General features: G+C 42.8%; 3 protein-coding genes across 3 annotated transcripts in view; all 3 read left to right on the top strand.

Moving 5' to 3' along the window:
- LOC137427366 (uncharacterized) overlaps positions 1–24,125 on the top strand; it is a 420,191-nt gene extending 396,066 nt beyond the window's left edge. Inside the window, exon 10 of the mRNA XM_078778337.1 lies at positions 23,349–24,125. Within this exon, the coding sequence (XP_078634463.1) occupies positions 23,349–23,960 (612 nt within the window). The 3' untranslated portion in view covers positions 23,961–24,125. The remainder of the gene's footprint in view (positions 1–23,348) is intronic.
- The window catches only part of LOC137428086 (uncharacterized), a 951,578-nt gene continuing 925,052 nt past the window's right edge, over positions 898–27,423 (top strand). The window contains exon 1 of the mRNA XM_078778338.1: positions 898–1,013. The gene's annotated coding sequence lies outside the window, so the exon portion shown is untranslated. The remainder of the gene's footprint in view (positions 1,014–27,423) is intronic.
- LOC137416204 (uncharacterized) lies at positions 916–17,574 on the top strand. Its single transcript, XM_078778379.1, has 4 exons — positions 916–1,072; positions 2,636–2,836; positions 15,547–15,681; positions 16,268–17,574. Exons 2-4 carry the CDS (start codon positions 2,647–2,649, stop codon positions 16,453–16,455), a joined length of 513 nt encoding a protein of 170 aa, XP_078634505.1. The 5' UTR covers positions 916–1,072; positions 2,636–2,646; the 3' UTR covers positions 16,456–17,574.

Genomic DNA, 27,423 nt, shown 5'->3' with positions numbered 1-27,423 from the left:
CTGCGTCATCGGCACAGCCACATTCTCAGCAATGATACAAACCAACAGGGGGCACTGCGTCATCGGCACAGCCTCGCTCTTAGCAATGATACAAACCAACAGGGGGCACTGCATCATCGGCACAGCCACATTCTCAGCAATGATACAAACCAACAGGGGGCACTGCGTCATCGGCACAGCCTCGCTCTTAGCAATGATACAAACCAACAGGGGGCACTGCGTCATCGGCACAGCCACATTCTCAGCAATGATACAAACCAACAGGGGGCACTGCATCATCGGCACAGCCACATTCTCAGCAATGATACAAACCAACAGGGGGCACTGCATCATCGGCACATCCACATTCTCAGCAATGATACAAACCAGCAGGGGGCACTGCATCATCGGCACAGCCACATTCTCAGCAATGATACAAACCAACAGGGGGCACTGCGTCATCGGCACAGCCTCGCTCTTAGCAATGATACAAACCAACAGGGGGCACTGCATCATCGGCACAGCCTCGATCTCAGCAATGATACAAATCAGAAATCACAGGCTTCACCGATGACCAAACAACAACTAAACAGAAGTCAACACTCAACAACAACCAAATGTCCACAACCTTCGGAAGGTTCTCAACCCTCAAGTGACGTTCCATCACCATTGGTGTTTAACCGAATTTCGAGATGCGAAATCAATCTTCTCACCAAGACACCTCGAGGAAGGTGTATCCTCTAGCTTGGCATGTCGGACCTCCTTTTTTCCTCCTCGTTTTCATTCAGGAGTTAATATTTTTGTGAATAAAACTTGTAAACTGGAAATAACGAGGATAATATACGATGGGATGAGAAAACGATCGAGAGGATTCGATAGAAGTGGAAGTAACATGGAATAAAAAGAGAGGAAGAAGAGTCGGCGAGAAGCAAATGTGATTCTGGTTTACGGGAAATGCGCGGCGCCAGAAACTTTTTACGGCGTAGCCCATACCATAGGGCAAAGCCGTCGAGAACAGAAACTTTTTTTACAAAGTGAGTCGTGACAGTGAATAGAGGAAGCGTTGTTGCGATTTCGGGGTTTAAACATCTTCGTGAGTAGAGGAAGAGTTGTGGAGATTTTGGGTTTTAAACATCTTTGTGAGTAGCATTGTAGCTCATGGTATAGGTGGTGTTGTGCACACAGTGGGCGTTTCAATGTTTCCATGGATAACCTTCATATATGATACATATATCATACTAAAATAGGCAATTTAGTGTGTCTATCTATCTGTGTCTGTCTGTCTGGCGATTTTTGACCTTGATACATTTGGTCGTTTTGGGCCCGCTCGAAGGCCTGCCTTTTTTACAATGAAAAAAGGTAAAAAGTCAAACATTTGAACAGCCTCGGACGTGCACCTTGACCCCATGGCCAAGGCACAACGTCAACAAAGCTGTCCCCATAACAATACACATGCGCCTCAACCCCAAGGGGGAGGCACATGGTCATTCAAACGCATGCATCATGCCCCCGAGGGGCCACAATGCATGGTCATACAATTGGGACCACTCCTCTTAATAGGAGTAAGACCCCTTAATCCACCAGCAGGGCATTACTCCTGCCAGGTCCGATTTTGCAGGCTTGATCACCGCCACAGGACGGCACACTGCATTGTTCCTCATCCAATCTCAACCAAAGAGTCACATGATGGAGTTTGTATTGTAGCTAATTAATTTGCCCCCCCCCCCCCCGCTCTCAAAGGGGGTTTTCCTGCCAATGGGATTGGGTGTTGAGGTCCATATCGTGTTCGGATAGATTTATTGTGGTGTTTTTTCCAGGTCTAAACAAATCACAAACGGGTCAAACACTTGAAATATTTCCTTCAATCCTGACAAATCTTTCTCTCTCTCTATCTGAAAGTACCGTCTGGCAACCTCTCCCCCCTCACGTTTTGAATTTTGGGAATTGCCGATTGTTCTTCCTCTTTCCTGTGTAAATACGCTCATTGTATTTCCAAAGTAACTTCACTTTCCTCGTGTTCAAACTATCTAATGATACAAATGCTCTTCTTTGAAACCTGTAATACAGGTGATTCAGTCCTACTTCCCAGTGTGATGAACATGAACTGAATTCCCACGGACATGTTCCAGAGGAATGTTGTTGTTCCATCCGATTTTATTTAAAGTGGTTTCTTATTTATTACCTGAAAGTTATTGATGTGGGGAAACTGTCTGCATATCAGCACACCTGTGGCATGGATTACCTGTGAGCACAAGTACTCCTTCATACACATCCCCTGTGCTTGTGTTTGAGGCCTTCTCACCATTGAATGTCTTCATCCTAAAATTGCAGAACAGGCCCAGATTTCACATAAATATCGAGACTTTTTAATATTTTATCTGTGGCCAAATCAACGTTCACATCAACATGTTGTACAATTTACAGTATTGTCTTAGGACATGCAATTTAGTTTTTTTTGGGGGGGGGTGGGGTGGGGGGCGGGTCACTGGGTGTTGTGCGTTCGTGTGTGGTGAAAGTTTAAAGTTCTGTAACTGATTGAAGCAGAAGATAAGGCCTCAAGTATGGAGGTTCTTCACATATTGGCACTTTGTCAGATCAAGGTACTCAGAGTGCACTAAACATCAGGAAGAGTGGTATGTTTCCCTCCTCTCTGAAGGTTCACCCACCATGTCCGCTCAAGTTGGCTGTGAGAAGGATTCCTGTGATGTGCAGCCGGAATCGGAACAGCCGACAGTGCTCGTGTGTGCAATGAAGGTTGAGGAGCCGCAAGGATTTCCCGAGATTCTGCAGATAAAAATCGAGGATGTGAACTCCTTTGGTCTGGAGGAGGAGGAGGAGCAAAGCGACCAGCCGAATGGTGAGTTGTGTGATTGACATCACTTCTGATGAGATCTGTGTTTGTTTAGTGTGCTTTGTTTTTTATACTTGATGGAGGCTCCTGAAAGACCTGGAGCAGAAGGGAAGGGAATAAAATGGAAAGTTGGAAATAACAACAGCAGAGTTGAAGTGAGATGAAGGGGAGGGGCGAAGGACACATTGGGGTGAAAATGTGGATGATGAAACCAATCGACGAATAAATGAAAAGAGGTGATGTGAGATAAAGAGTGTGGCGAAAAGAGGTGAAAGATGAAGAGAAAAAGAGACAGAGGAAGAGATTAGATGTGAAAGAGGAAGAGGTTTAAAGAGTTGAGGTTGAGATGGGAAGAAAATCACAATGACCTGGAAAAAGGGAATGCTTTGGAATGGGGTCACTTTGGGTGGAAAAGATCATGGTTGGATGGAGGATGATCTGAGATTGTGATGGACAGCTGTCTTGAAGACTTGGAGGGAATAATGAGATGGAAGAGAACGTGGAAGTTGTTTCCACATGTGGTTAAAAAAGGGGAATGAAAGGGTGAAGGTGAACAGGTTTCCTGTATTTTGGAAGACCATGTCTGAACTCTGGTGTTAAGAAAAAAAACATGACGTTATGATTTCATTGCTTTGAGAAATAACCACGATGGTAAATCAATTTCTCAAACATCAATTATCACCTTTATCATTATTTACAATATTTAAACCGACAATAATATACATTGTTGTATCCTATTATCCTCAATTTGTACAATTATAAATTCTGATTTTAATTTGACACCTGTTATTACAGACCCCAATGGACTGTCCAAAAGGGGGGGGGGGGGGGGGGGGAGGGGTTATGGATTGGGTCTCGTCCGTCCATCCGCAACCATATCTCAGATGTATGGACCGATTTTGTTCATGCCTGGCACAAAGACTATGCGTAAGTGTGCACATATGCAGAATTATTTTTTTATCAAACCATAGATGGCCGACTGACAGCCTTTAACTCCGTATGGCAAAATTACTAACACCACGGGGGCTATTACATTTTATGTCCTTTTCTTCTTGTATATTTATTTCCCATGTTTATGTATGATCTTGGCTCATGTAAAGTGAGGTGACAAAGAGAAAAAAAAAAAAAAATTGATATGAGGGCAGTCAGGCCACAGTTGGATGGATGCAAGGAAGGAGTAACAGCAAGAGGAGAGAGAAGTGGAGGAAACAGTCAACTGATAATAATAGTGTTTTGTTGGGTTGTGGTTCATTTGTCTCGATAATATTTTAGGTGTGGAAGTGGATGGCATGAGATAGTGGTGAACTTTGCAGCCTTGGTGGAAAGGGTTCAATTCAACTGTATTTGGCCTCACGTGATCACTTTTTGAAAAAAAACAAAACACACACACACACACACACACACACACACACACACACACACACACACACTAACCTCATCACCAAACAAAGATGCGGATAACCCTTACAACCAATAGAAGAACATCCAAAGAAATAATAGGAAAGGTAACACCTCTGCTATACATTAATGTTCCAATGCTCTTCACAGTAAATGATGAAATATTGACAGAATAACTAAAAGTAGTAAAATGGTTTGCCAAGGACATTCAAATGGAATTTGGACTAGATAGGTGTGCCAAGTGCACATTTGTACAAGGTAAACCAACAAAAACAGACATAAAAATTGACCTTGAAACAACAATACAGAAGTTAGAAAACGAAGCATCATACAAATATCTCGGAGTCGAAGAGGGCCATCAAAAAAGTCACAAACAAATGCGCACAACAATCGCCAAAGAATACTTGCATTGAACGAGGCTGATCCTGAGAACGTACGTCTCCCCAAGAAACAAAATCAAAGCCATAAACCACCTTGCAGTAGCTGTATTCTAATACAGCTGCGGAATAATAAACTGGCCCCAATCAGAAATCAATGTTAGACATCAAAACGAGAAAACTCCTTCCCATCCACAAAATGCTTCACAAAAACCGGTGCTTCCTGAGAATGTCGGGCGGTACAAAAATAATTGGACAGAGTGGGGATCGGCCAAGAAGGCTCATTGGAATGGCTAATAATAGGTCGGCTCAACTGGGATGGAGTACAAATCATAATAAATGCCAAAGATTTGAAAAAACGTTTCATAACTTCCACATACAAAGCCACATTAACAGTAGCACCTTTGTGAAGAAATTATGTGTGAACCATTCCTTCCACGTCGAACAACGCAATCGGCATGACCTTCACTTGCGATCTCGACTGACGCTCCTTTTTAAGGTCTCGGTGATGCAGGTGTCTTCACTGGGAGGTCTGTGCTTTCATTTCCCAATCAAACCCATCAGAAATCGCCTCCACTCACGACTTGTCACCCTTTATCACCTGGGGTAAGAATGTTGGATCTGAAACGCATCGATCAAACAAGTTGGAAGTATTATTGTTGCACATATGGGACCACACAGAATAGTGACTGCATCATGAATGCGATAGTACAACTGTAGAAAACCATGAAGCAATCGTAATACTGTAAAAATCCATGAAACGTCACGAAATGTGACTTGTTATGAGATGTTTTGTCTCACTAAAGGCAAGCTGAGATATAAGAAACCTTGTGTGTGACTTGGCATGCCTGGTGTATTCAAAGGGTTCATCCTAAGTTATTCAAAAGCTCGGCTCGTAGGAAAGGGTATTTATAGTCTCATGGGGTCTTTAGGGATATGTAAGAAAAATATTGAGGGATGTGGGTGGTTTAACGGGTGTAGAAATGATCATGGCTTTTGAAAGGGGGTGACCTAAGATGGTGGTGCACAGCTGTCTTGATGACTTGGAGGAAAGAATTGGATGGAAGAGAGTGTGGAAGGTGGGAAAGCAGAGGAATAAATGAGTGGAGGTGAGCAGTGGTTCTGGATTTTGGCAGTTTCACATGAAGGGGGTTGTTTCACATTATATTAATCCCTCTATGTAAAAGTCATACATTTTTACAGCGTCATCCATCATTCCAATCACAAAATAATAATATCGTATTAGTATATCAAAATATAATGTGAAATAACGATTGTATTGAGATATTATCAAACCAGTGAACCATCATCATCTGTTCACTTCTGGATTCGGGAGCAAGGTCCGTGTCGATCACATTAAAAAATCATAATTGTATGGAGGAATTTGTGAAACCTCATACCTACCTTACGACACCCACAACGCTCCACAGGTCATTAATATTTCCTTTTACGTAAAATATGCAACTGTAATGGTTACTAAACGCTGTCCTGTTATGGGACCAGATCCTCAGGTCTGATTGGTGGACGTTTGTGAGGGACATATATGCATACACACATACTTACATACATACATCAGACGAACAGATAAACGGTGTTCCAGACAGCATTGCCCTATGGGCTATGCCTTAAAAAAGTGCAATGACTCTTACATAGTGTGATTCATATTATGTTGTGAAACGACCCCGTTCATGTGAAACTGTCCAAATCCCAAACCACTGCTCACCTCCACTCATTTATTCCTCTGCTTTCCCACCTTCCACACTCTCTTCCATCCAATTCTTTCCTCCAAGTCATCAAGACAGCTGTGCACCACCATCTTAGGTCACCCCCTTTCAAAAGCCATGATCATTTCTACACCCGTTAAACCACCCACATCCCTCAATATTTTTCTTACATATCCCTAAAGACCCCATGAGACTATAAATACCCTTTCCTACGAGCCGAGCTTTTGAATAACTTAGGATGAACCCTTGGATTTCGTATCAAAGACAAATTATACAACATTTCTCTGTCGGCTTCGTGTTTTTCATCCAACGTAGTGGTATTCCCACAATCGATATCATGCTTCACTCAAACTTTATCAACCCTATTTAGAGGTTAAGACCAGGGTTTAGGATTGTCAGCCTCATCTAATCTTTTATCCAAGTTTGTTCCTGGACCACAGAAAGAATACCCTGGTAGCTGTAATTCCCCTGGTATTCCAGTTGTTGTAAATTTACTACCCGACAAAAACTTTTGCGTATCTCCCCCACTTTTATGCTTAGAAATGAATTGCCACTTTTTAGAGCCACACACGAAACGTATCCACTTTTGATATTTTTACCTTTAACATTCGATATATTTTTAGTATCAGTTTTCTTTTTACACTTAACACAATAACTCATTACACTAAATGTTAAAGATTTAAAGTTTCCAATGTCATTGACAGATGTTCCGAAATTTGAGAAAATGAATAATCTGTCTGTTGATGTTTATGGATTAACGGATACAATCAAAATTTAGGTATTACAAGTCAGGAGACGACGATGGTTCATGAGCGAGCGGTATTCAATGACAAAGGACGGACTATAACCGAAATAGGCCCGGACAGGCCAGGCCTTGAAATGTCAAAATGAAGGTTACTGACCTTGAAATGAGATAGAAAATAATGTATAATCAGTTATGAGGTTAGTTAGCTGCACAATACCGAAAATTCAGTTCGATTCCGACAACTTTGAAACTTTGACCTTTGTGACCTTCAAAGGTCAAAGATTCTGAAATTTGTTGGAAAACTTGTATTTCATGATGTTTGTGATAATATAAGATCATGTACGACATTTGACCCTATCAGGAAGCAAACAATGTATTAAAACCATCAAAAATCGAGTTTTCTAAATTTCGTGACCTTGTGACCTTGACCTTGGGGCGAAAATGAAAAATCGAGCTCTGTGGGGCTAGACACATGACATTGGCCGAACCAAATACCGAAACCCCTGTCAGATCCCACCAACTCCCTCGGAGAAGATGTAGCTTGAACTCGATTACCCCCTAAAAAGAAATCTTTTTCGGGCGTCGCTCCGCCCACACTGGGCGCAATACGCCCACTCTAGGCAGGACACAACTAGATCATGATATCAACCTCCCACCCAATTTTCATCAAGATCGGATGATATCATCGGGTAGTTATGCTGCGGACAGACAGAGACACACACCCATGACGAATATAGTGGTCACTCTGTTTGATAAGTCATGAAGCAAAAATTTTCAAATAACTATAAAAATGATGAAACTCACATTGACATTCTGTGTTATAGTAGGAGTGGGCTATAAATGGGTCATTTTTTGTTTTGCTTAGGTGACATTTTTTTTGTATTCCATTTGACCTATGGAATACATGAAATGTATGTTCCACATGAAATGTTCCACATGAAATGACAAAATTTTCGGCCTGGGGTCCAAGAAAACAGTGTGCAGGGCAAAAATCCAAAATGGCCACCGTTTTCCCTGAAAAATCACATGTTTAGCCATAACTTTGTCATTTCTGGGTCTTTTTACTTGGTTGTGGTGTCTAACCCTATGTTTATGGGGTCAGGCAATCTATTTATGCAATTAGAAGTATTGTCAAACCTTCAGATGTTGAGTTAAGACATATTTTTGCTGTATGTTTTGAGTTAAGACATATTTTTGATGTTTTCGATATTGAGTAATCATATTTTTATTAAGACATAAGTTATATTGTCTATTTTTATTTCAGGTTTTGTTCAACAGAATGGATACCATTAATTTGTGGATCAGGATTTTGGGATTTTGTGGATCCCAAAATAAATCTGTTGTTGAAACTGCTCTAACAGCGCTTCTAAAGCTTGTAGCACATGGGGGAGATGGGAAGACAACCTCGCTAGCAGAACAATTTGACTTGATTCTAGAGGAGGCTGGGGTACACAAGTCGTTTAGCCTCTACAAAGAGAAACGTTTTACTAGACTTGGATACCAGGCAGGTGCGGTCTATGATTGCATTCCCTACATCAAACAGCTACTCGCTGAGACACCACTAAATAATTTTCTTGTTCAAGCGTGCAAGATTTACCTTGAGAATGATATCATAATAGCAGGATTCAAAGTACTTGCTAATTTTACGTACAGGGTGACATTGCTGGTTGACATCCTTCCCAAGCTCTGCAGTGACCTTGCTGACAAAAAGACAGACACCCTTAGTGACTATCTTGTAGAGTGGACACATGTGAAAATGGAGGACAATGCTCCACAAAGTGATCTCGATCACCTTCTTCTTGGAGAGATGTGTGTCCAGGCCACGAAAGGAGTAGAATTGCAGTGCAAGCGTGAGTATTGGGACGTTGATCCTGATGCTGTACGAGGAACTCCTCTCCATACACTGAATGCAGACCAACAAAAAAACCTGCCGACAAACAACCTGAATGCGGAGAGGTACTTGGCCAAGTTTGGTTATCTTGCTTCCCAGTCAGCCCAACACTCAAACAGGATGTTCAAGGCAAAGAGGATCAAAGATGACCTTATGTTAACAGATAAGACATGTCAATGAAGTTTAACGGTCAACCACTGCTGTCCTCAAACACCGAGATGCAATGGAAGTGACATTGAGTAACAAACAGAAACAGAAGAAGAAACAAAGGTTGAGACAGAACCTGCAAAAGAAAGTGAGGGACAATGATTTTGTTGACCACCTTCTTGTGAAATGTAAAGAACACGGAGGGCCTGTTACATCTGTCAATGAACTGAAGATGCTTGTCAGTAAGAAACCACCTGAACTTAAAACATACTTGAGACAAGAAGTACAATACCAGCGAGTCACACATCCACGGGATTCAGATGCCCGCAAGGACCTCTACAAGGTCAACAAGTTGACTGAGAACAACCTAATTGAGAACCTGACTGTCATCCTGGGGGATGACCATCAAGCCGGGGAGGCTGTTGTGTTCCCATGCGAGGACGAAATAATGGAAACACTGACCAATACCAGTGTTGAAGAGGCAGAAGGACAGGAAGAACCCATGTTCCAGCCAAATCAATCCTTGGCTGTCATTTGGGATGAGAGTGGGAACAGGAGATGGTACATTGGCTTTTACCTGGATGATAATGGGGATGGAACCTTCCGAGTGGATCACCTGGTGCGCGCTGGTACTGGAGATGCAATTTGGCAGCGACCACCTGGCACAGATGACATCCAGGACACTATCGAGCAGCAGATTGTGCCTGTGGCAGTTTCAGGAACCTGGGACTTCTCTCGCAGAAAGCCGTGTTATGTTTTAAGCAATGCCCCTGAAATTGAAGATATTGTTACGGAACCCAACGTCGGCCTCGGTTCCCCTTAGAGGGGGGATTAATCCCCCTTTTTTTTTTTTTGTATACAAGATCGAGGCTCATGAAGGAGCGAACATTTATCACACAGAAAGACAAACCGACAAACCGACACATAACCGACAAACCGACACATAAAACAAAAAGCATCGGGAGCGGTAGACAAGATGGGGAGAGAGGGGGAAGGACACAAACACAACATTTGAGAGCAGGAACCGAGAGACATGGAGACATCGAGAGAACTGTGGGAGGGAGAGGGCTTTGGGGGGGAGGCATGGGTAAGGGGGTGGGAGAGGCATAAAACATATGGTCTGACGACGTAGTCCCTGACGCTGCCCAGCGACCTCCGGAAAGGCCGGTGGCACAGCCCCGTTCGTACCGCGGACAGATGTTAATTGCCGAGCGGTTTTAGCAACCGCGGCACGAACTATTAACAGAAACTAGACCCGATCCTTGAATGTTGGCCAAATCGTGCCACAGGTTTTCAATGGGGAAAAGACAAAGACGACGGATGTGAAGAAGAGGAAGACGAAGGCAAAAGGTTGGAAATACGACTATGATTTATTTGTATCTATTTACACAATGAAAGAAACCAAGGAAGAAGGAAGAATAAGAAAATAAAGACAGCAAGAGGGACGGCCCAGAAGGACACAGTGAAAATTCTAGCTTACCTATGAACAGTCTTACTTAAACCCCAGGACAACACAGAAGACGGACGAACAATCAGACTTACACGGGGGATGATGGCAGGAACGAATGGCGGGAAGGGTCCGGGTGGTTGGGATGATCGCGGCTCGAGTTGGGCAGCCGCCGGCTCTCCTCAACCGTCTCTCGTACGGCGATTCCTTTGAAGCTGCAACTGCGGTCACCGCTCAAAGCTGCCGTGGTCCAAAACTGTGGTGGTTCCCAAGCTCCGTCGGTTCAAGCTGCTGTGGTGTGCCGCATCTGCCGTGGGGGCCTTGCGTGACGGGTTCTCTCTCTCTCTCTCTCTCTCTCTCTCTCTCTCTCTCTCTCTCTCTCTCTCAAAGTCTCTGTCTCTCTGCCATTTCTCTGACGCAACTCTCAGGACTCTGTTGGGTATTCAACTTGTTCTCCTTTGAAAGCTTTCGCGCGCGCTTATATAACGCCTCGGGTGATCAAGCCGCCGGCCTCCAGGACACGCCCATCGGTGAGCTCGCCTCGGCCCTGATTGGTCGCAAGGGCTCACCGATCCCGCCCTTAGAGGAGGCGTTGGCAAGGCCACGCCTTGTTCCCGGCGCTGGGCCGACTCCTCCCACCATCTGCTCCGAGATGACCTCGTGGCTAATGGAGTCTTGCAGCGAAAAACCACAACCCCACAGCAGCAGCAGAATGCAGCAAACCGCTCAATGCAGTTGGCAATTGACGAAAGGGGAATGTGAAGGGAGTGCAGGCTTTGGGGAATTTGAAAAGGGATTCTACCTTAGTTTGAATTCGGTGCAATGGAGTGTTCATTAATGGAAGACACAGCCTTAATCTAATACACATAAGAAGGAGATAACTACTGAACAAGGAGGAAATCTATGATTTGCTACGTGATTGTTTATGGAATAACTACGGGCACGACCTTTGACCTTTATACACCAAATGGAGGAAGGAGGGTGATATTTTACAACAACAATAAAAAAAAACACAATTCTCAGATCCATAACAATATGTTTCGTGAAATATGCTAATTAAGGGGGAAAAAGAGGTAAATTTGGTCAAAAAAGGTATTAACTCAACATCTGATGGTTTGTGACTATTTCTAGATGCATAAATAGCTTGCTTGACCCCCAAAACATAGGGTTAGACACCACAACCAAGTCAAAAGACCCAGAAATGACAAACTTATGGCTAAAAATGTGATTTTTCAGGGAAAACGGCAGCCATGTTGGATTTCTGCCCTGTACACTTTTTTCTTGGACCCCAGGCCGAAAATTTTGTCATTTCATGTTGAGATAGGTCAAATGGAATACAAAAAAACTGTCACCTAAGAAGAATAACAATAAAACTATTTTTGACCCCCGTATAGCCCACTAGTAAGGGCATTTTATGAGATATTTCACAAATCTGTTAACTAAATTGTTACCAAAACATTTCTTCACCACTATGTTTGTAAAGGTGTGTAATAACATGTGTTAAAATGCTGAAGTTCAACTCCCGTGGGAAACCCAGAAAAAAAGCTGTTGAATTCGGGTACCGAAAAATTATTTTCGAGAATTTTTTTTTTAAATCGGCCCTTAAGTAACTTATGAGGGGTCAAATAAGGGTTTTTCATGATTCTGAGTTGATTGTTAACATTTATATTTTCACTTTTACATTTACACACAAAGTAGCTTTTATTTCACATACATATATAATACTCAAGAGTTATTTCTCATTCACAATGTCAGAAGTTTCAACAGTCATTGTCTATGTCTTCTTCAGACTCAACAACATCATGACTGCAGTTTCTGCATGTAATGCCATTACAGACTCCACAGGCCGAGATGTACGTGACCCCCATTCTTCTTGCAGCTGCATCGCCGGTTGCTGCAATCTCTATGACAATTACAGCTCGTGAACTGCAATAGCTCCTCAGGAGCCGTGGGGTCCAGTGTTGGAACTGGCTCATACCCATGCACACCTATTGTCCATCCATAGTCACTGGGGTTCAGAGACATGCTCTGTAGAAGGATCCAGTCCCGGGTCTGCAGGTAGGCACGGAGTGAATGTTGTGCAGCTGCACCCTCTGTTGGAGGTAGAGTCTCTGGTTTGATCACTCCTGCCGCTGCCCAGAGTGTGTCACCTTGAGTGAGGAGTGGCTGATCATGAGCCAGGGAGGAGGAAAGCTCAGCAAGGGGGAGAAACATGATCGCGTTCGTTCCTATCTGTTTCCTGTTCGTAAATGGAATAATCTTTATTTCAGTTCATCTCAGGATCTTAGCTTTGTCGAGTGCCTTCAACTTCACCCGGGGGAAAGCTGCTGTTGTCTGTGGATCTGGCAAAGGTGGTGCCGGAGAGGTGACTTCGATCCAACCCATTGAGTGAAAGGGAGTGTTTCCGTGAATAGAGACAATGTTTAAATCTATATTGTCTCCAACAAACTGAGAGACTGCATTGTTTGTTTCCCCAACCTCCATAAAGACCACCTGATCATTACTTGACAATTCACTTTCACTGGCTGGCACTTTGGCTGTCATCACTGATTGATCCTCAAGCGCAGCATCAACCGCAACCTCATCATTGATCTGTTCATCGGTTTCCTCCACAATGGTGTCAAGAGTGCCAGAAGTATCTGGAACATCATCTCCACTCCTACTATTAAGGAAGCAGTATTTGTAGTTTTGTGTCTCCGTGTAAGACTCAGTGTATCCCAGGCGGTGGAACTTGTTGAGCATCCATTTTGACCCAAATCTATGATCAAGTTGTATGGCAAGCCCCATTTGGTGTGGCAATACTCCAGACCGAGGTCGACAGGCCTTAATAAAATTCTGCCCCCAAACGGCAACTCTTTCGTCTGTCTTGACAATCGGTCTCAAGAACATCTGAAGGCTTGCAGGAACAAGTGTCAGCTGACTATCGATGTCAGTCATACTGTGTGTGGTGGGGTATGACTTTGGACCTAAATCAATCAAGGCAATATCATTGGATATGAACTTGAGTGCCGTCTTTATGATCTGAGTCTTCTCATCTCCATGGTCAAGATTAGCATGATGCCCTCGCAGAATATTGTCGGTGCCATCTTTGAGACAGAGTACATCTGCCCTTCTTTCCTGTGTTGTGAAATACAAGGTGTCTTCGTATTTCTCTAGAAGTTTTATCTTTAGCCAATGCTTTGAATAAGAAAGGCTCTTCTCTGGTGACTGATCAAACTCCTGCAGCTTTTCATGGACTTGGTCCATGTTCATTACCCCATGCTCTAATTCTGAGTCTAACCATTCGCAGAATTCAATAAAAACTGCCTCTCGCTCCTCATCAATACTCCTCTGTCCTCTCTTCCTTTTTCCTTCCTCATCAGTCTTGGACAAACTGTCACCTCTCGCAAACATAAGTTTGCATCGCAAATGGTACAGTGTTTCTTCTGCTACCAAGTCGTTGATCCCTTCCAGGCGTCCAGTGACTTCAGTGCCCCAGTCATCCCCGCGACTCCATGCTGTCTTCAGCAAGCTTGCCTTCAGTGTATCTGCAGTCAAATTATCTGGCACTCTGTATTTCTTTCTAGCTTATGCTGGATTATTTTTGTAGAGCTGGGCTGGTTGGTTGCAAAGAATGCATACATCCTTATACAGGAGGTCAACTGACTGTGATCTTCTAGAACTGCAGCCAGTTGATGAACTGAACTCACAAGTAGTGCGTCTTCTCTTCAACTTTGATGACTCTTTCTCTGCCTTTGATGCTTGAGCTGACTTCTTGGTGGTTGCAACAAAGTTGTTGTACAGATCATTTTTACACTTCTGGTGGTACCTCAGTTTTCCTTCCTTTTGAGCCTCCTTCATACGTTCCACAACAGTAACATTTTCGACAGTTTCTGCTTGTTTCAATAAAGTTGAGTATCCCTTTGGAGTTGCCTGTATGAGCCTTTCAGCTGGTGTATCCGAGCGTGCACAGATGAAGCAATTGAGCACAGGTGGAGTAACGTCTTCATCCATATTGCTAGACTCCATGTCCTGCAAAGTAGAAAATGAGATATATTTAGAAATTATTTTTCCACAAAGGAGTGTCTGTGGTGAAATATAAATGTTAACAATCAACTCAGAATCATGAAAAACCCTTATTTGACCCCTCATAAGTTACTTAAGGGCCGATTTAAAAAAAATAAAAATTCTCGAAAATAATTTTTCGGTACCAGAATTAAACAGCTTTTTTTCTGGGTTTCCCACGGGAGTTGACCTTCAACATTTTAACACATGTTATTACACACCTTTACAAACATATTGGTGAAGAAATTTTTTGGTAACAATTTAGTTAACAGATTTTCATATGTTTCCCTTACTACACTCCTAGTTATAGTTATGCTTGCAAAATTACTTACAACTTGAAATTTCACATTATGCTTGCATCAAAAATTTATCAAGGTTAACCACTTCACAAGTTGTCAAAATAAAATGTAAAACATATCTCTGTAAGTGATGTCTCAACTTCTTTCTTACGAAAGGACGATTAAACCAACATTCAAAATATTGTAGTCATCATAAATCAACCGTAATTAATATGCCAAAAGTAGGTTCAAAGATATCAAAAGTAGGTTTAAACGTAAACCAATCATCAATTTGTTCAAACATACCAATCATCAATTCTGATTTTAATTTGATACCTATTATTTTAGCCCCCAATAGACCGTCCAAAACAGGGGTTTATGGATTTGGTCTCGTCTGTCCGTCCGCAACCATATCTCGGAGATGTATGGATCGATTTTCTTCATCTTTGCACAAAGACAACACATGATGGTGTTCATATGCATGATGGAAATTTTTATTTTCTCTCCAAGGAAGATTTTAATGTTTTTGATAGAGATTTTAATGATTTTAATCAATAATTTTTAATGATTTCAATGCAATATTTATTTATCTATTTTAAGAGTATGAAAACAGCTCTGCATGTGACACAAGAGTTCCTGCATTTATTAAAAGTTACTTTTTCCAGATTTCTTTGTGAAAGCAGAAGTGAAACCTGAGCACGACATTGATGTTCACCTGGATCACGATATTGATGTTCACCTGGATGAACCCGAACCAAATGATGCTGAAGCTTCTTTCCTCAAGAACTATCCCCATGAAGGTTTCTGTCAATGTCGATACATTTTGATTCAAACAGTTTGATTATGAACTCTGGTGTTAAGCAAGAAAAAAACACCACGTTATGATTTAATTGCTTTCAGAAATAACCACGATGGTAGATCAATTTCTCAAACATCAATTATCCCATTCATTATCATATAAATATTTTAACCAACAATAATATACTGTCGTGTGACTGCTCTCAGCTAACACCGGGAGAGTCACGGAAGGCAATCGAGCGTTACTACTGGGCGTTCAGTTCAAACAGCAGATTTTATATATACCCAGGAGGAAGAAAGAGAAGGGGGAGGGATGAAGGGTCTTACCTGTCAATCCCACCGGCAGTCCCAAAGCCTGCAAAGAAAATAACTCGAACAAAGACGGGAATTAAAATGTTCAAAAATAACAGGTTTATTAAATGAAATGCTGATAACAAGAAAAACGCGACGGTAAAACTAAATTCCTATGGGATCCTCCACACCAGACTTAAAACACGGACAAAGGGGAATATAAAAAGAACTTGAAAATAAATTGTGTGGATTTAATTTGGAGGACATGACTCAATCGGCTGGGGTTTTTCTCCTCAGGAATCGTATCTGGCCGTTGGCGGGAAAACCCGCACGTCTTTTGGCGCACGCGCACAAAGCCAGGCTTCTCTGCACAGTCCGTCTTGGATGGCAGGCGCACAGCTTGCCTCCCCAGCCACGTCGGCCTCCATTCTCCTCACACGCCAAAGGATGGTGTCAGCAAGAGTGTCGAGAGGCAGGAACGTTGAGGGACAGATGAAAATGTGAGAGGCGCGGAAGGGCAAGAGGTCGTCCAGGGCAAGATGAAGGCGTGAAGGGCAAAAGGCAAGAGCAAGAATGTCAGTCCGAGTCTTCTTTTATTCGTCGGGTTGTGACGTCATCGGTGCTTCTCCTCCCATGCCTGCGGGCCACCGCTGGATGTTCAGCTCTCCACCAATCCACACGCAGTCCGCTTCTGACGTGATCGGTCGTACCTTGCCAATCAGCGCGCTGCTTCCTCCTTGGCCTTACTTCACCAATCAGCGAGTGCCTTCCTACCCAGCCTTCCCATTGGTCAACTCCTGCCCAACCACTGTCCTTCTTGGCGTGGCCCTTGGCCTGCTTGACCTTCGTGGTGATGTAGCTGGTGGTGTCCATCGGCAGTGCTCAGAACTGGCTTCCAGTTGGTTTTTATTGTTATTTAGTGTAGTTAATGGGCATTTCCTGTGCTAGTGTCTATTGTGCGGTGCCAAAAGAGATAAAGGATAAATCACATAGGGAACGACGTACAAGGAATCATTTATCCTTATTCCCTAAGCTAAATAACATGCCCCGCCCCCGTGTGATGGGGACAAAAATACAACTTCATCCGACATTCGGGCTAAACAGGTCCTCCACTTATTACATGGTGGTGGCTCTTCTTCATGACAGTCGGAGCATGCTACCTACAAAAATCTACCTTGTCTAAAGTCATCTCTACCCCACCGACATAACAATACCTTGTTGTATGCTATTATCATTAATTTGTACAATCATCAATTCTGATTTTAATTGGACACCTTTTATTAGCCCCTGTTGAATTTTGTCCAAAACGGGGATTTATGGATTGGGTCTCGTCCGTCCATCCGCAACCATATCTCGGAGATGTATGGACCGATTTTGTTCATACTTGGCATAAGACACATGATGGTGTTCATATGCATGAGGGAAATGTATTATTTTCTCTCCAATGAAGATTTTTATGTTTTGATAAAGATTTTAAAGATTTAAATATATATTTTTAATGATTTCCAATGATTTTAATGCAATATTTATTTATTTGAAGAGTATGAAAACAGCTCTGTATTTGACAGTAGAGTGCCTGTATTTAATAAAAGTTACATTTTCCAGATTTTTTTGTGAAAGAGGAAGTGAAAACTGAGCATGACATTGATGTTCACCTGGATCGACCCGAACCCAATGATGCCAAAGCTTCTTTCCTCAAGAACCATCCTCATGAAGGTTTCTGTCAATGTTTACACATTTTGATTCGAACAGTTTGATGATGAACTCTGGTGTTAAGAAAATAAACACGAAGTTATGATTTCATTGCTTTAAGAAATAACCACATGGTAAATTAATTTCTCAAACATCAATTATCCCCTTCATTATTATATAAAATATTTTAACCAACAATCATATATCTTGTTGTATCCTTTTATCCTATATTTGTACAATCATCAATTCTGATGTTAATTTGACACCTGTTATTATAGACCCCATTGGACTTCGTGCAAAACGAGGGACTTTAGATTGGGTGTCGTCCGTCTGCCTGCAACCATATCTCGGAGTTGTATGGACCGATTTTGTTCTTACTTGGCACAAAGGCAACACATGATGGTGTTCATATACACATCATTTTGTTTCTTGTTGAGATCAAAGGTGGTCAACTAGTGGCCATTGTACGTGTAAAAAACAAAAACAAAAAATAAACGATGTTAATCAGATCCTCAACCATTTCTCGAACACACATTTACTGATGTTCAAACTTGGCAGACAGGTAATTAATGATGGCTAACATATGCACGTCATTTTTTTTCGAGATGCGATCCAAGATGGCCGATTGATGGCCATTTTGTTACTTAAACATGTCCACAACCATTTCTCGACATGCATGGACCAATTTTCTTCAAACCTGGTACAAAGACAATGCACGAGAGTATACATATGCAGAGCATTTTGTTTTGTCATCAAACCAAAGATTGCTGGCTTATGGCCTTTAACCCGGTATGGCAAAATTACGAAAACCATGGGGGCTGTGACATTTTAAGTCTTTTTCGTCTTGTTGATTTATTTCCCATGTTTATATATGATATTGGCTCATGGAAAAGTGTGGTGGCAGAGAGAAAAAAGGCAACAAATTGATAGTAGGGCAGTGAGGTCACAGTTGGGACGGAAGCCAGGAATGGGTAGCAGCAAGAGGAGAGAGAGAACGGGAGGAAACGGTCAACTGATAATAATAGTGTTTTGTTGGGTTGTGGTTCATGTGTCTAGATAATATTTTAGGTGTGGAAGTGGATGGCATGAGATAGTGGTGAACTTTGCAGCCTTGGTGGAAAGAGTACAATTCAACTCCACTCTCTGCCGCTCCATTCCTCTTCCCTCATATTGGCAGTCTGCAGCCTCCTCACTCTCTGAAGACCTGGACAAAATCACAGACTGGTCAAACAAGTGGAACGTGTCTTTCAGTCCTGACAAATCTCACACTCTTACTATGTCTCTCCGAAAAGATCGACTAGACAACCCTCCCATCTACTTTCTCAACAATCCTCTCCAAGAAGTTCTGTTGCTCAAGCTTTTGGGTCTCACTATCTGCCATGATCTTTCTTGGGAAAACCACATTTCCAAGCTGGCCTCCAAAGCCAATCGCTGACTGGGCAACCCCCGTCGTGTGAAGTCCTTCCTAGGCACACCTGAGCTCCTCACCACATACAAGGTTTTCATCCGCAGCTCAATGGAATAATGTTCTCCCCTATGGGCCGGTGCTCCTGCCTCACATCTAGCTCGGCTTCACGCTGTTGAAACCAAAGCTTTCAGAATCATTGGAATCTCCCGCGATGAAGCTATCTCCGAGGGCCTTTCACTCACTCACCGCAGGCAGGTAGGTGGTCTTTCTGTCTTCTACAGACTCCTCTCCGGCCTAGCTCCCCCAGCTCTCTCTGTGCTTTGTCCCCCAAATATTCCTACAGGTCGTACAAGATCTGCCAGCAACCCTCTTCCAGTGAAACTGCCAAAATCAAGACTCTCTGCTCACCTTCACTCCTTCATTCCTCTTTTCTCCTGCCTCTGGAACAAACTCCCACACTCTCTTCAATCCCACTCCTCCCTCCAAGTCTTTAAAACAGCTGTTCACCACCATCTCTTATCTTCCCCCATCCAAAACCTCAAACTTTTCGACCCCCATTAATTCACCCCGTCGTGTGTTTTTCCAAGCTCTCCACGCTACAAAGTTAAGAATTTTGCCATTTGTATTTTTGTCAAAAATGTATTTTTATTTTATGGTGTGAGGGCCTACTGTGTGTTTCCAGTTAGATCTTGGTGTAAATTGTGCATACCTGTGTATAATCGTCTGTTGGTTCCTGCTGCATTTTCAGGCCTGGTTCCAGGTCTCGAGGCGTTGTTGTTTCTGTCTGGCATATGCATTGGAAAGGTTCTCCTCCATCGGGACTGTCAATTCAATAATGATGACATTCCGAGTTACTGCCGAATAGATGGTGATATCAGGCCATTTGGCAGTTTCCGTAATTTATGGAGGGAACACGATTGGCTTATGGTCTTCATCCATCCAAAACATCCAATTATTAGCTTTCTGTAGGATGTCCTGTGTTTCTACCTGTGGAAGTGGCAAGGCTGGGTTCCTGTAGGATGTACCATCGGCTGTATGTAATGCAATGGTGGGAAGAGAGTTTGGCTTTGATACAATACTGGTCTCCTTATTTGCATATTTGATATAAGGAGCCAGGGCTGATGCAATCGCTCTTCGGGTTTGGTCATGGCCCCAGTTGTATCTTCCATTTTGGAGTGAGTAACTGCACCCATTTAAGATGTGGAGCAGTGTGCAATGGTGATGATGGCACAGTTGACTTCGTCAAAGGTTGGTTTTGCCCCAGAATCTTAGGTTGGCTGGGGAAGGGAGTTTGTCGTGGATAGCGTTGATATGGAATGACAGTAGTTTCGGTGTCCATACATGGAGGGGTTTCTTTCATGATGTATCGGTCTGTATGGCAGAATCCCCTCTCAACCACTGTCCTTGTTTAGCACATCCATACAGGTAGACCAACATGTCTTCCTCATCGATATCCTTTACCAAATTAGAATTAGTGTTCTCTTTTGGTCATGTCTCTTATCAGCATTTTATTTTTTCCTGTAGCCGAAGGCAGTTTTACTTCTGCACATCTCATTCAGGATAAGGTGTCGCTCCTTCCGTTCTAACGCTTTCACACCATTCCACCTAGCCTTGTTTTTCTTTGTTTCTAAGCACTCTCTGTTCAGTGTTTGGGTCTTTCCATCCCTGGAGTGTTTGTTAAAGTGGTACTTTGTGACCTGCATACATTTCATGGAGGTGGTAAGCCTTTTCAGTTGTAGAATGTACATTGTCCTGGTTCTGTACAGGGCACTGTTGGAAGTAGATCTACTTACCCCTGCCCAACTTTTCAGGTACTTAGTGCAGGTTGCCTCTTGACTCATTGTAAGATGTTAGATAGGAAGGTTGGCTAGGATAGGAAGATGTTAGATGTAAGAAGAAGATGTAAGAAGATGTAAGAAGATGTAAGAAGATGTAAGAAGATGTAAGAAGAAGATGTAAGAAGATGTTAGATAGGAAGGTTAGATAGGAAGATAGGAAGGTTGGTTAGATAGGATGATAGGAAGGAAGGATAGGAAGATAGGAAGGTTGGCGATGTTAGATAGGAAGTTATAGATGGTGAACTCCCAGGTCATTTTTGGCATAATTGCATTGTTGTATATCCACATCTTCATGATTCCAGACAGACTGCTTTTCTCGGTTGTTTGAAACATTGCTACCAGTTTCATCTTGACCATTTCTCTGATGTTATCATCTTTCAAATGTTCGTAGATGAGCTTTCCGAAGAATCTTATGGGTTGGCTGTGGATATACGTGATCTGCTTCCCATCAATTTCGAGTTGGGAATCGTAGGCTATATATTGTGTCTTATGTCCTCCACGCCTCTGCTCTGCATTTGGGACAACTTTCTTCAAAGCGTGGGATTTACATTTGGAAGGCTTAAGTTTAATGGTTCGTGTCCACTGAAGGAACATTTGAACCTTGTTTATGAGTTGTTGACATTCTGGACTTTATGCTGCCAGGTCAGGTCAGAAACTGGCCCCAATCAGAAATCAATAAGTTAGATCAATAACGATCAATAACAATCTTTATATTAAAAAAGCTGAAAAAAGATGTGGAAGATAATAGCCGACTGCGTGAGAACTAAAAGATATATGTAACATGGCTTGGCTTCGGTCATATGGTCTCCGTCCGTCCGAGTGCCTCAACCTCCAGCTTGTCCCGCCAACACGAGCACCACCTCTTGAGCATCCTTTCACCAGCGATGAGCCAACAGCCGACTCTTCAAAATCCTGCCCTGCGAGTCTTTTATACATGGATAGCGAGGGCGGGACATAAAGCCAGATCAAGACGAGCTCTTGGTGAATACAGATGTTCATTGGCACATTATCGCTTTGGTCCCACCCCCACCAGCTTCTGCAACGGATTTTCTCAGTTGGTTGGGAACTGCGGAACGGGAAAGACATCTCCGGACTTAACATTCAGTTTCCCTAGCAGAACTTTACATGCACGGGGCAAACTCTGAGAGCTTGGAATGGTTTTGGATGCGGACAGAGCGATCCACCATCCACAGGACTCTGACGATGCTAAACGTCTGTTTATTCTGAGGTGTTTGTGCAGCTCCCGTAGCAGCATGGATTTTTCTTGCACAGGTCGGCAGCGGCCGCAATGGTTACAGTGATGGAGGTTTGTGATATAGGTCGGACTGTGACGAAGGAGGTAACAACGAGGTACTTGGGTAGTTGAGGCGAGGTTGTGGTGAGTGGGTCGTCAGGCTTTCCCTGTGGGAAAGCATTTGACCGTGTATAATTACCGAATGCAATGGCTTTTAATGTGTGCGTAGGAAAATAAAAAGCAACTAAAAAATTCTGTATTAATAAGGGTCATTGGGATGTACTTTCGCATCGTGCATAAAGGAAAGATCTGGGGGAAATTGAGTGGGTGATGGTTTGGTTTTATTTAGCTCGTCATTTAAAATAGGTTTTGGCACAATGAAGCATGCACTCGCTGCTCCACGTACATGAAATATTCTTCCTCGATTAAAACATGGACCACACATATGGGATGAGAAGCGCTGCGCACATGAAACAATTACCCCAGAGGATAAAAAGGTGAAAAGCCTCTCTCACCTTCATCAACGCATTTTGTGACACTCGAACCCATTACACAAGGGGAAGGAGCTATTCTCATCTTACACTATGGAAATAACCACACTAAGGGACATGTATGGTGGTTTCCATTGCCTCTGAGTGGTTTCCTAAAACCGCAACAGTATCAATATCTTGGGGAAAACCCAAGCTTTGGCAGTATGCCACCAAGCAAGTACTGTATATTCACATCAATAATAATTTTTTACTTTTTTGCAGTGTAACAAATACATATTGCACATGTATTGCATACGTTGGTCAGAATTATATTACGTTGGTCAGAGTTAGTCAGAGTATTGAAAAAATACGGGCTTTTATTTACAGGTCATGTGATGTTGTATTTACAGGTGCATCCATTGAATCTACAAGGGAGACTGCACCTACATTTATGAACAGCGCAGATACAGGCCCGCAGAACTCGCCAACTGAAACTAACAAGAGGACTTTTTACAAACACAACAAAAACAATAATGAATTGTTTGCACGTAAAAATTTACACCAGGCTCACAAAGGAGAGAAAGATGAACGCCCATACAAATACAAAACGTGTGTAAAATCCTTCAGTCACCCATCCAGCTTAACATCACACCTGGGAAAACACAATCGTGGGCGCCCATACAAATGCACAATTTGTGGAAAATCTTTTAATCGGCCATGCCACCTGAAAAAACACGTGGAAATTCACAATGGTGAACGTCCATACGAATGCACAAGTTGTGGAAAATCTTTTATTCAGTCATCCACCCTTAAAACACACATGATAATTCACAATGATGAACGCCCATACAAATGTACAAGTTGTGGAAAAGCTTTTAATCGGTCATCTACCCTTACAAGGCACATGCGAATTCACAATGGTGAACGCCCATACAAATGCACAAGTTGTGGAAAAGCTTTTAATGAATCGGCCAACCTTAAATCACACATGAGAATTCACAATGGTGAACGCTTATATAAATGCACAAGTTGTGGAAAATCTTTTAATCAATCAGCCAACCTTACAAGGCACATGACAATTCACAATGGTGAACGCCCATACAAATGCACAAGTTGTGGAAAATCTTTTAATCAGTCATCCCACCTTAAAACACACATGAGAATACACAGTGGTGAACGCCCATACAAATGCACAAGTTGTGGAAAATCTTTTAATCATTCATCCACCCTTAAATCACACATGACAATTTACAATGGTGAACGCCCATACAAATGCAGTAGTTGTGGAAAATCTTTTAATCAATCATCCAACCTTAAAACGCACATGCGAATTCACAACAGAGAATGACCGTACAAATGCAGAGTTTGTGGAGAGTCTTTCAATCGGTCATGCCACCTGAAAAAACACGTGTAAATTCACAATGGAGAACAAGAAGATTACCAACAAAGAGAATGTTCATGCAAATGCAAAATTTGTTTAAAATCCTTCATTAAATCATGTGAGCTCATGAAACACTTTTTATTTTACCTTTTTAGATGTAGCCGAGGATCATGGAAGAGATTGGGAGAAAGACAACAGAGCAGGGGAATATATGCAAGAGTTGGACAGTTTGGGGATAGACGAAGAAGAATCACTGGAATGGCTAAGAAGGTTCCAACTCAACTGGGACGGAGAACGAATCATTATTCATGCTTTCGAGGATTAATTTTAGATCAATATTAGGTAAATTGTAGTAGAAATGATTCAAGTCCTCTCCGTGGTTTTACAATGAAGAATTTAATGCTCTGGAGACATAAGACTTTTGATAAACATCAAAAGTACATAACTCAAGTACAAAACAATTGACAACACTTATGACAAAACCAATGTCAACCAGCCTATTTATCCCCATCCCTTGTGACAGAGCCTTATATTGTGTTTTCCACACCAGAAGTGTGGTGGTGTGAACTTGAAAGTGCAGAGGCAGAGGGGGAGTTGAGAATGGGGCCAAGAGACGTTGAGATATATCAATAGTGGCATCACGAAGTCGGGCCTTAGAGAAACCCAGCCAATGAGAAGACCCCAGTCGGTTACTGTGACAACAAAATTCTCCCAAGGGGTGAGTTTTCCAGAAATTAACTGTAAATATGATGTCCACCCCTCTGGAGGCCTCCAGAAAACTTCATGTCATCAAAGGACAACCTTGGAATGGCAGACTGGTTGTTGCCTGACGTTACCAAGAAGGCTGACTGCAGTATGTAGAATTAAAACCTAGTTCATTTTGTGGCATATGCTATTGTCACGTTCCTGGCGATTAAAATCTTTTCAAGGAACGGATAGTCGAACAGGCTGTTGTGCCGAAGCGTTCAGTTCAAATGTATGGCAGAGTTAATACACGTTGGAGGAGGAGGATCTGAAGAGCACTTACCTGCACGGATCCCAACGGCAGTCCTCAAATCTGCAGAAAATAACTCGAACCGAGGCGAGATTGAAATGTACAAAAATGCCGGCTTTATTAAATGGAATGCCGGTAATACAAAATAAAATGCGCGATAATAAATAATGTCAAATTGGGAAGTGCCCACAAGCAAAATTGAAACACCGACGAAGGATAAAATAAATGTAATCAAAAATAATAGGTGTGTGGTTGGTCCTCATCTGCGAGCGGCTTGAACCTCGTCAGGAATTGTCCGCCCTTGGCGGGAAACGCACGCCGGTTGGCGCAAACTCGTACGCGGGAGTTAGGCCTTGCTGAGCCCTCTTTCACCTTACTATGCAGTCCGCTCAAGTCCTGCTGCCTCCTTGGTTCGCTCGGCACGGCCCCCAGCTGCACGCTGCACGGTAGGTTTTATTATTAATTGGTGCCATTAAATGCGCGATTCTAACTAGTGTTGAATGCGGTGCCATAAGGGACATAAGGATAAATCACAGAGGGAACAACATAGAAGGAATTAATTACATAATCCCTGAGCTGGTTATCATGCCCCACTCCTCGTAACGGACAAAGATACACCTTAATCCGAACACACTGTCTACCGGATCCATACTTATTACATGGTGGTTCTTCTTCTTCTTCACGACAATTGGAGCACACTAATCTTACTATAATTCACCAAATGTCTGTCTGTCCGTTCGAAGGTACCGTAAAAACTGCTTAACCGATCGCAAAGATATTTTGGGTGGATAATCCTGGGATCCCCAGGAGTAAAATAGGCTATTTAGTTTTCCCAATTTCAGCTTTAGTCTCCAGCATTCTCAGGTTTGGACTCCCGCATAACATTCGCGTTTGCATGACATTCATTGTGACGTCTTCTTAGGTCGAGCAACGGTACCCGCCCTGTGGGCGGGGCTTCAATTGGGAGGCCCAAATGAAAAGACTAAATATCGGAAATTGAAGGCTTTTTTTCTTTTAAACGATTTATATAAACATCCGTTAAATCTCGATCGGTGCAGTCGTTTGTGCGGCACCCGGGAAAATAACGTCATGCGGGAGCAAGTATCAGCAGGATGTGGCAGTGTGGAAGTCCACGTTTGCACAGATCGCTGCACTGTGTGCCGCACAAACGGCTGCACCGTGTGCCGCACAAACGACTGCACCGATCACTGCACGGCTGCATCGATCGGATGTGGCATGAAGGAGGATCTGCACTTCGGCACGAAGGAGGATCAGATCTAACAGATCGCTGTCTCCATCGATCTTGCCAAGGCCATAACAGCTATCGGCTCAAAATCCTTTTTACTGTTGATTTGGTACAGATACACGTTTCGGGAATTTGGTACACGTATCGGGAGTACGTACGACATAGCGATTGTGAACACGATTATCGATCACGATTCACGAGCACGATCATAGTGTATCGATCACGATTTGAAACACGATGGAATAATATTTACCGATATGAACAGTGATGTGGCTTTTATTGAAATTCTAACGATACTGTTTAGATTTTGACGATTTGTGTGTGATATGATTCAACGGATGTTTATATGAATCGTTTAAAATAAAAAAAGCCTTCAATTTCTGATATTTTGCCATTGCCATATGCAGATTCACCACGGACCCACGATCAATGTTTCTCTACATGAACGTACCCGTTTGTTTGCGAACAGGTACGTTTTTCATGGAAGTCCTTCACAAACTTGCTGTCCATGTCTGACATGTGACTGAAGGTGCAACAGGAATGTGGAATTTATTGGTGTCATGCTTTAGCATTCACCATATCCGCATTGCCTGTTTGCTTCTGGCCTCCCACCCATGCGTAGCACGGGTATTTCTCTAGACTATACAAATCTACCTGGACTAAAGTATCCCTACCCCCACAAACATAACACTATTATACATAAATATAAGTTAATAGTTAATCTATTTATTCAAATTACACGACATTTTAATCGATCAGATTAACAGCATGGCAAGGCTCCTGTATGGATGAACTTAACACCAGCCAGCTTTTTAAGGTGTATTAATCTACACAGGGTACAATTACCACACTCCCAATCATCAAAGTATACTCAAATCAAAAATTAACTTTAAAAGCGAAACACCGTTGGTTGTTATTTTTGACCATGCCCTCCTGCCCCCCACCCAACTCATCCTACCGACAGTGGGAGTGTTCCTTTCTGCGGCATGTCGGCTTTTTGGTCCCCCGTCGCAAAGCGGAGCGAAAGGGGGACTATGGTTTTCCCCTCCGTCCGTGCGTGCGTGCGGGCGTGCTTGCGTGTGTACGTGCATGCATAAGCGAAGGACCGCATTCGAATTTGGTGTGTGGGTGCAACCCACGTCAAAATCCAAGATGGCCACCGCCATGTATGTCTGAACCTTGTGAGATGA

Source organism: Myxine glutinosa, chromosome 5 (genome assembly GCF_964187855.1).
Source record: "Myxine glutinosa chromosome 5, kmMyxGlut1.1, whole genome shotgun sequence".
Taxonomy (NCBI): domain Eukaryota; kingdom Metazoa; phylum Chordata; class Myxini; order Myxiniformes; family Myxinidae; genus Myxine; species Myxine glutinosa.
The sequence above is the reverse complement of the archived record's forward strand: the minus strand, read 5'-3'. Positions and strand labels throughout refer to the sequence as shown.

What these genes read in the sequence shown, in the direction of transcription:
- LOC137416204 (XM_078778379.1), top strand. Translation starts at nt 2,647, where the DNA reads ATGTCCGCTCAAGTTGGCTGTGAGAAGGATTCCTGTGATGTGCAGCCG. An exon ending in GCAAAGCGACCAGCCGAATG is followed by an intron (nt 2,837 to 15,546) that starts GTGAGTTGTGTG and finishes TACTTTTTCCAG; the next exon opens with ATTTCTTTGTGAAAGCAGAA. An exon ending in CAAGAACTATCCCCATGAAG is followed by an intron (nt 15,682 to 16,267) that starts GTTTCTGTCAAT and finishes TTTTCTCCTCAG; the next exon opens with GAATCGTATCTGGCCGTTGG.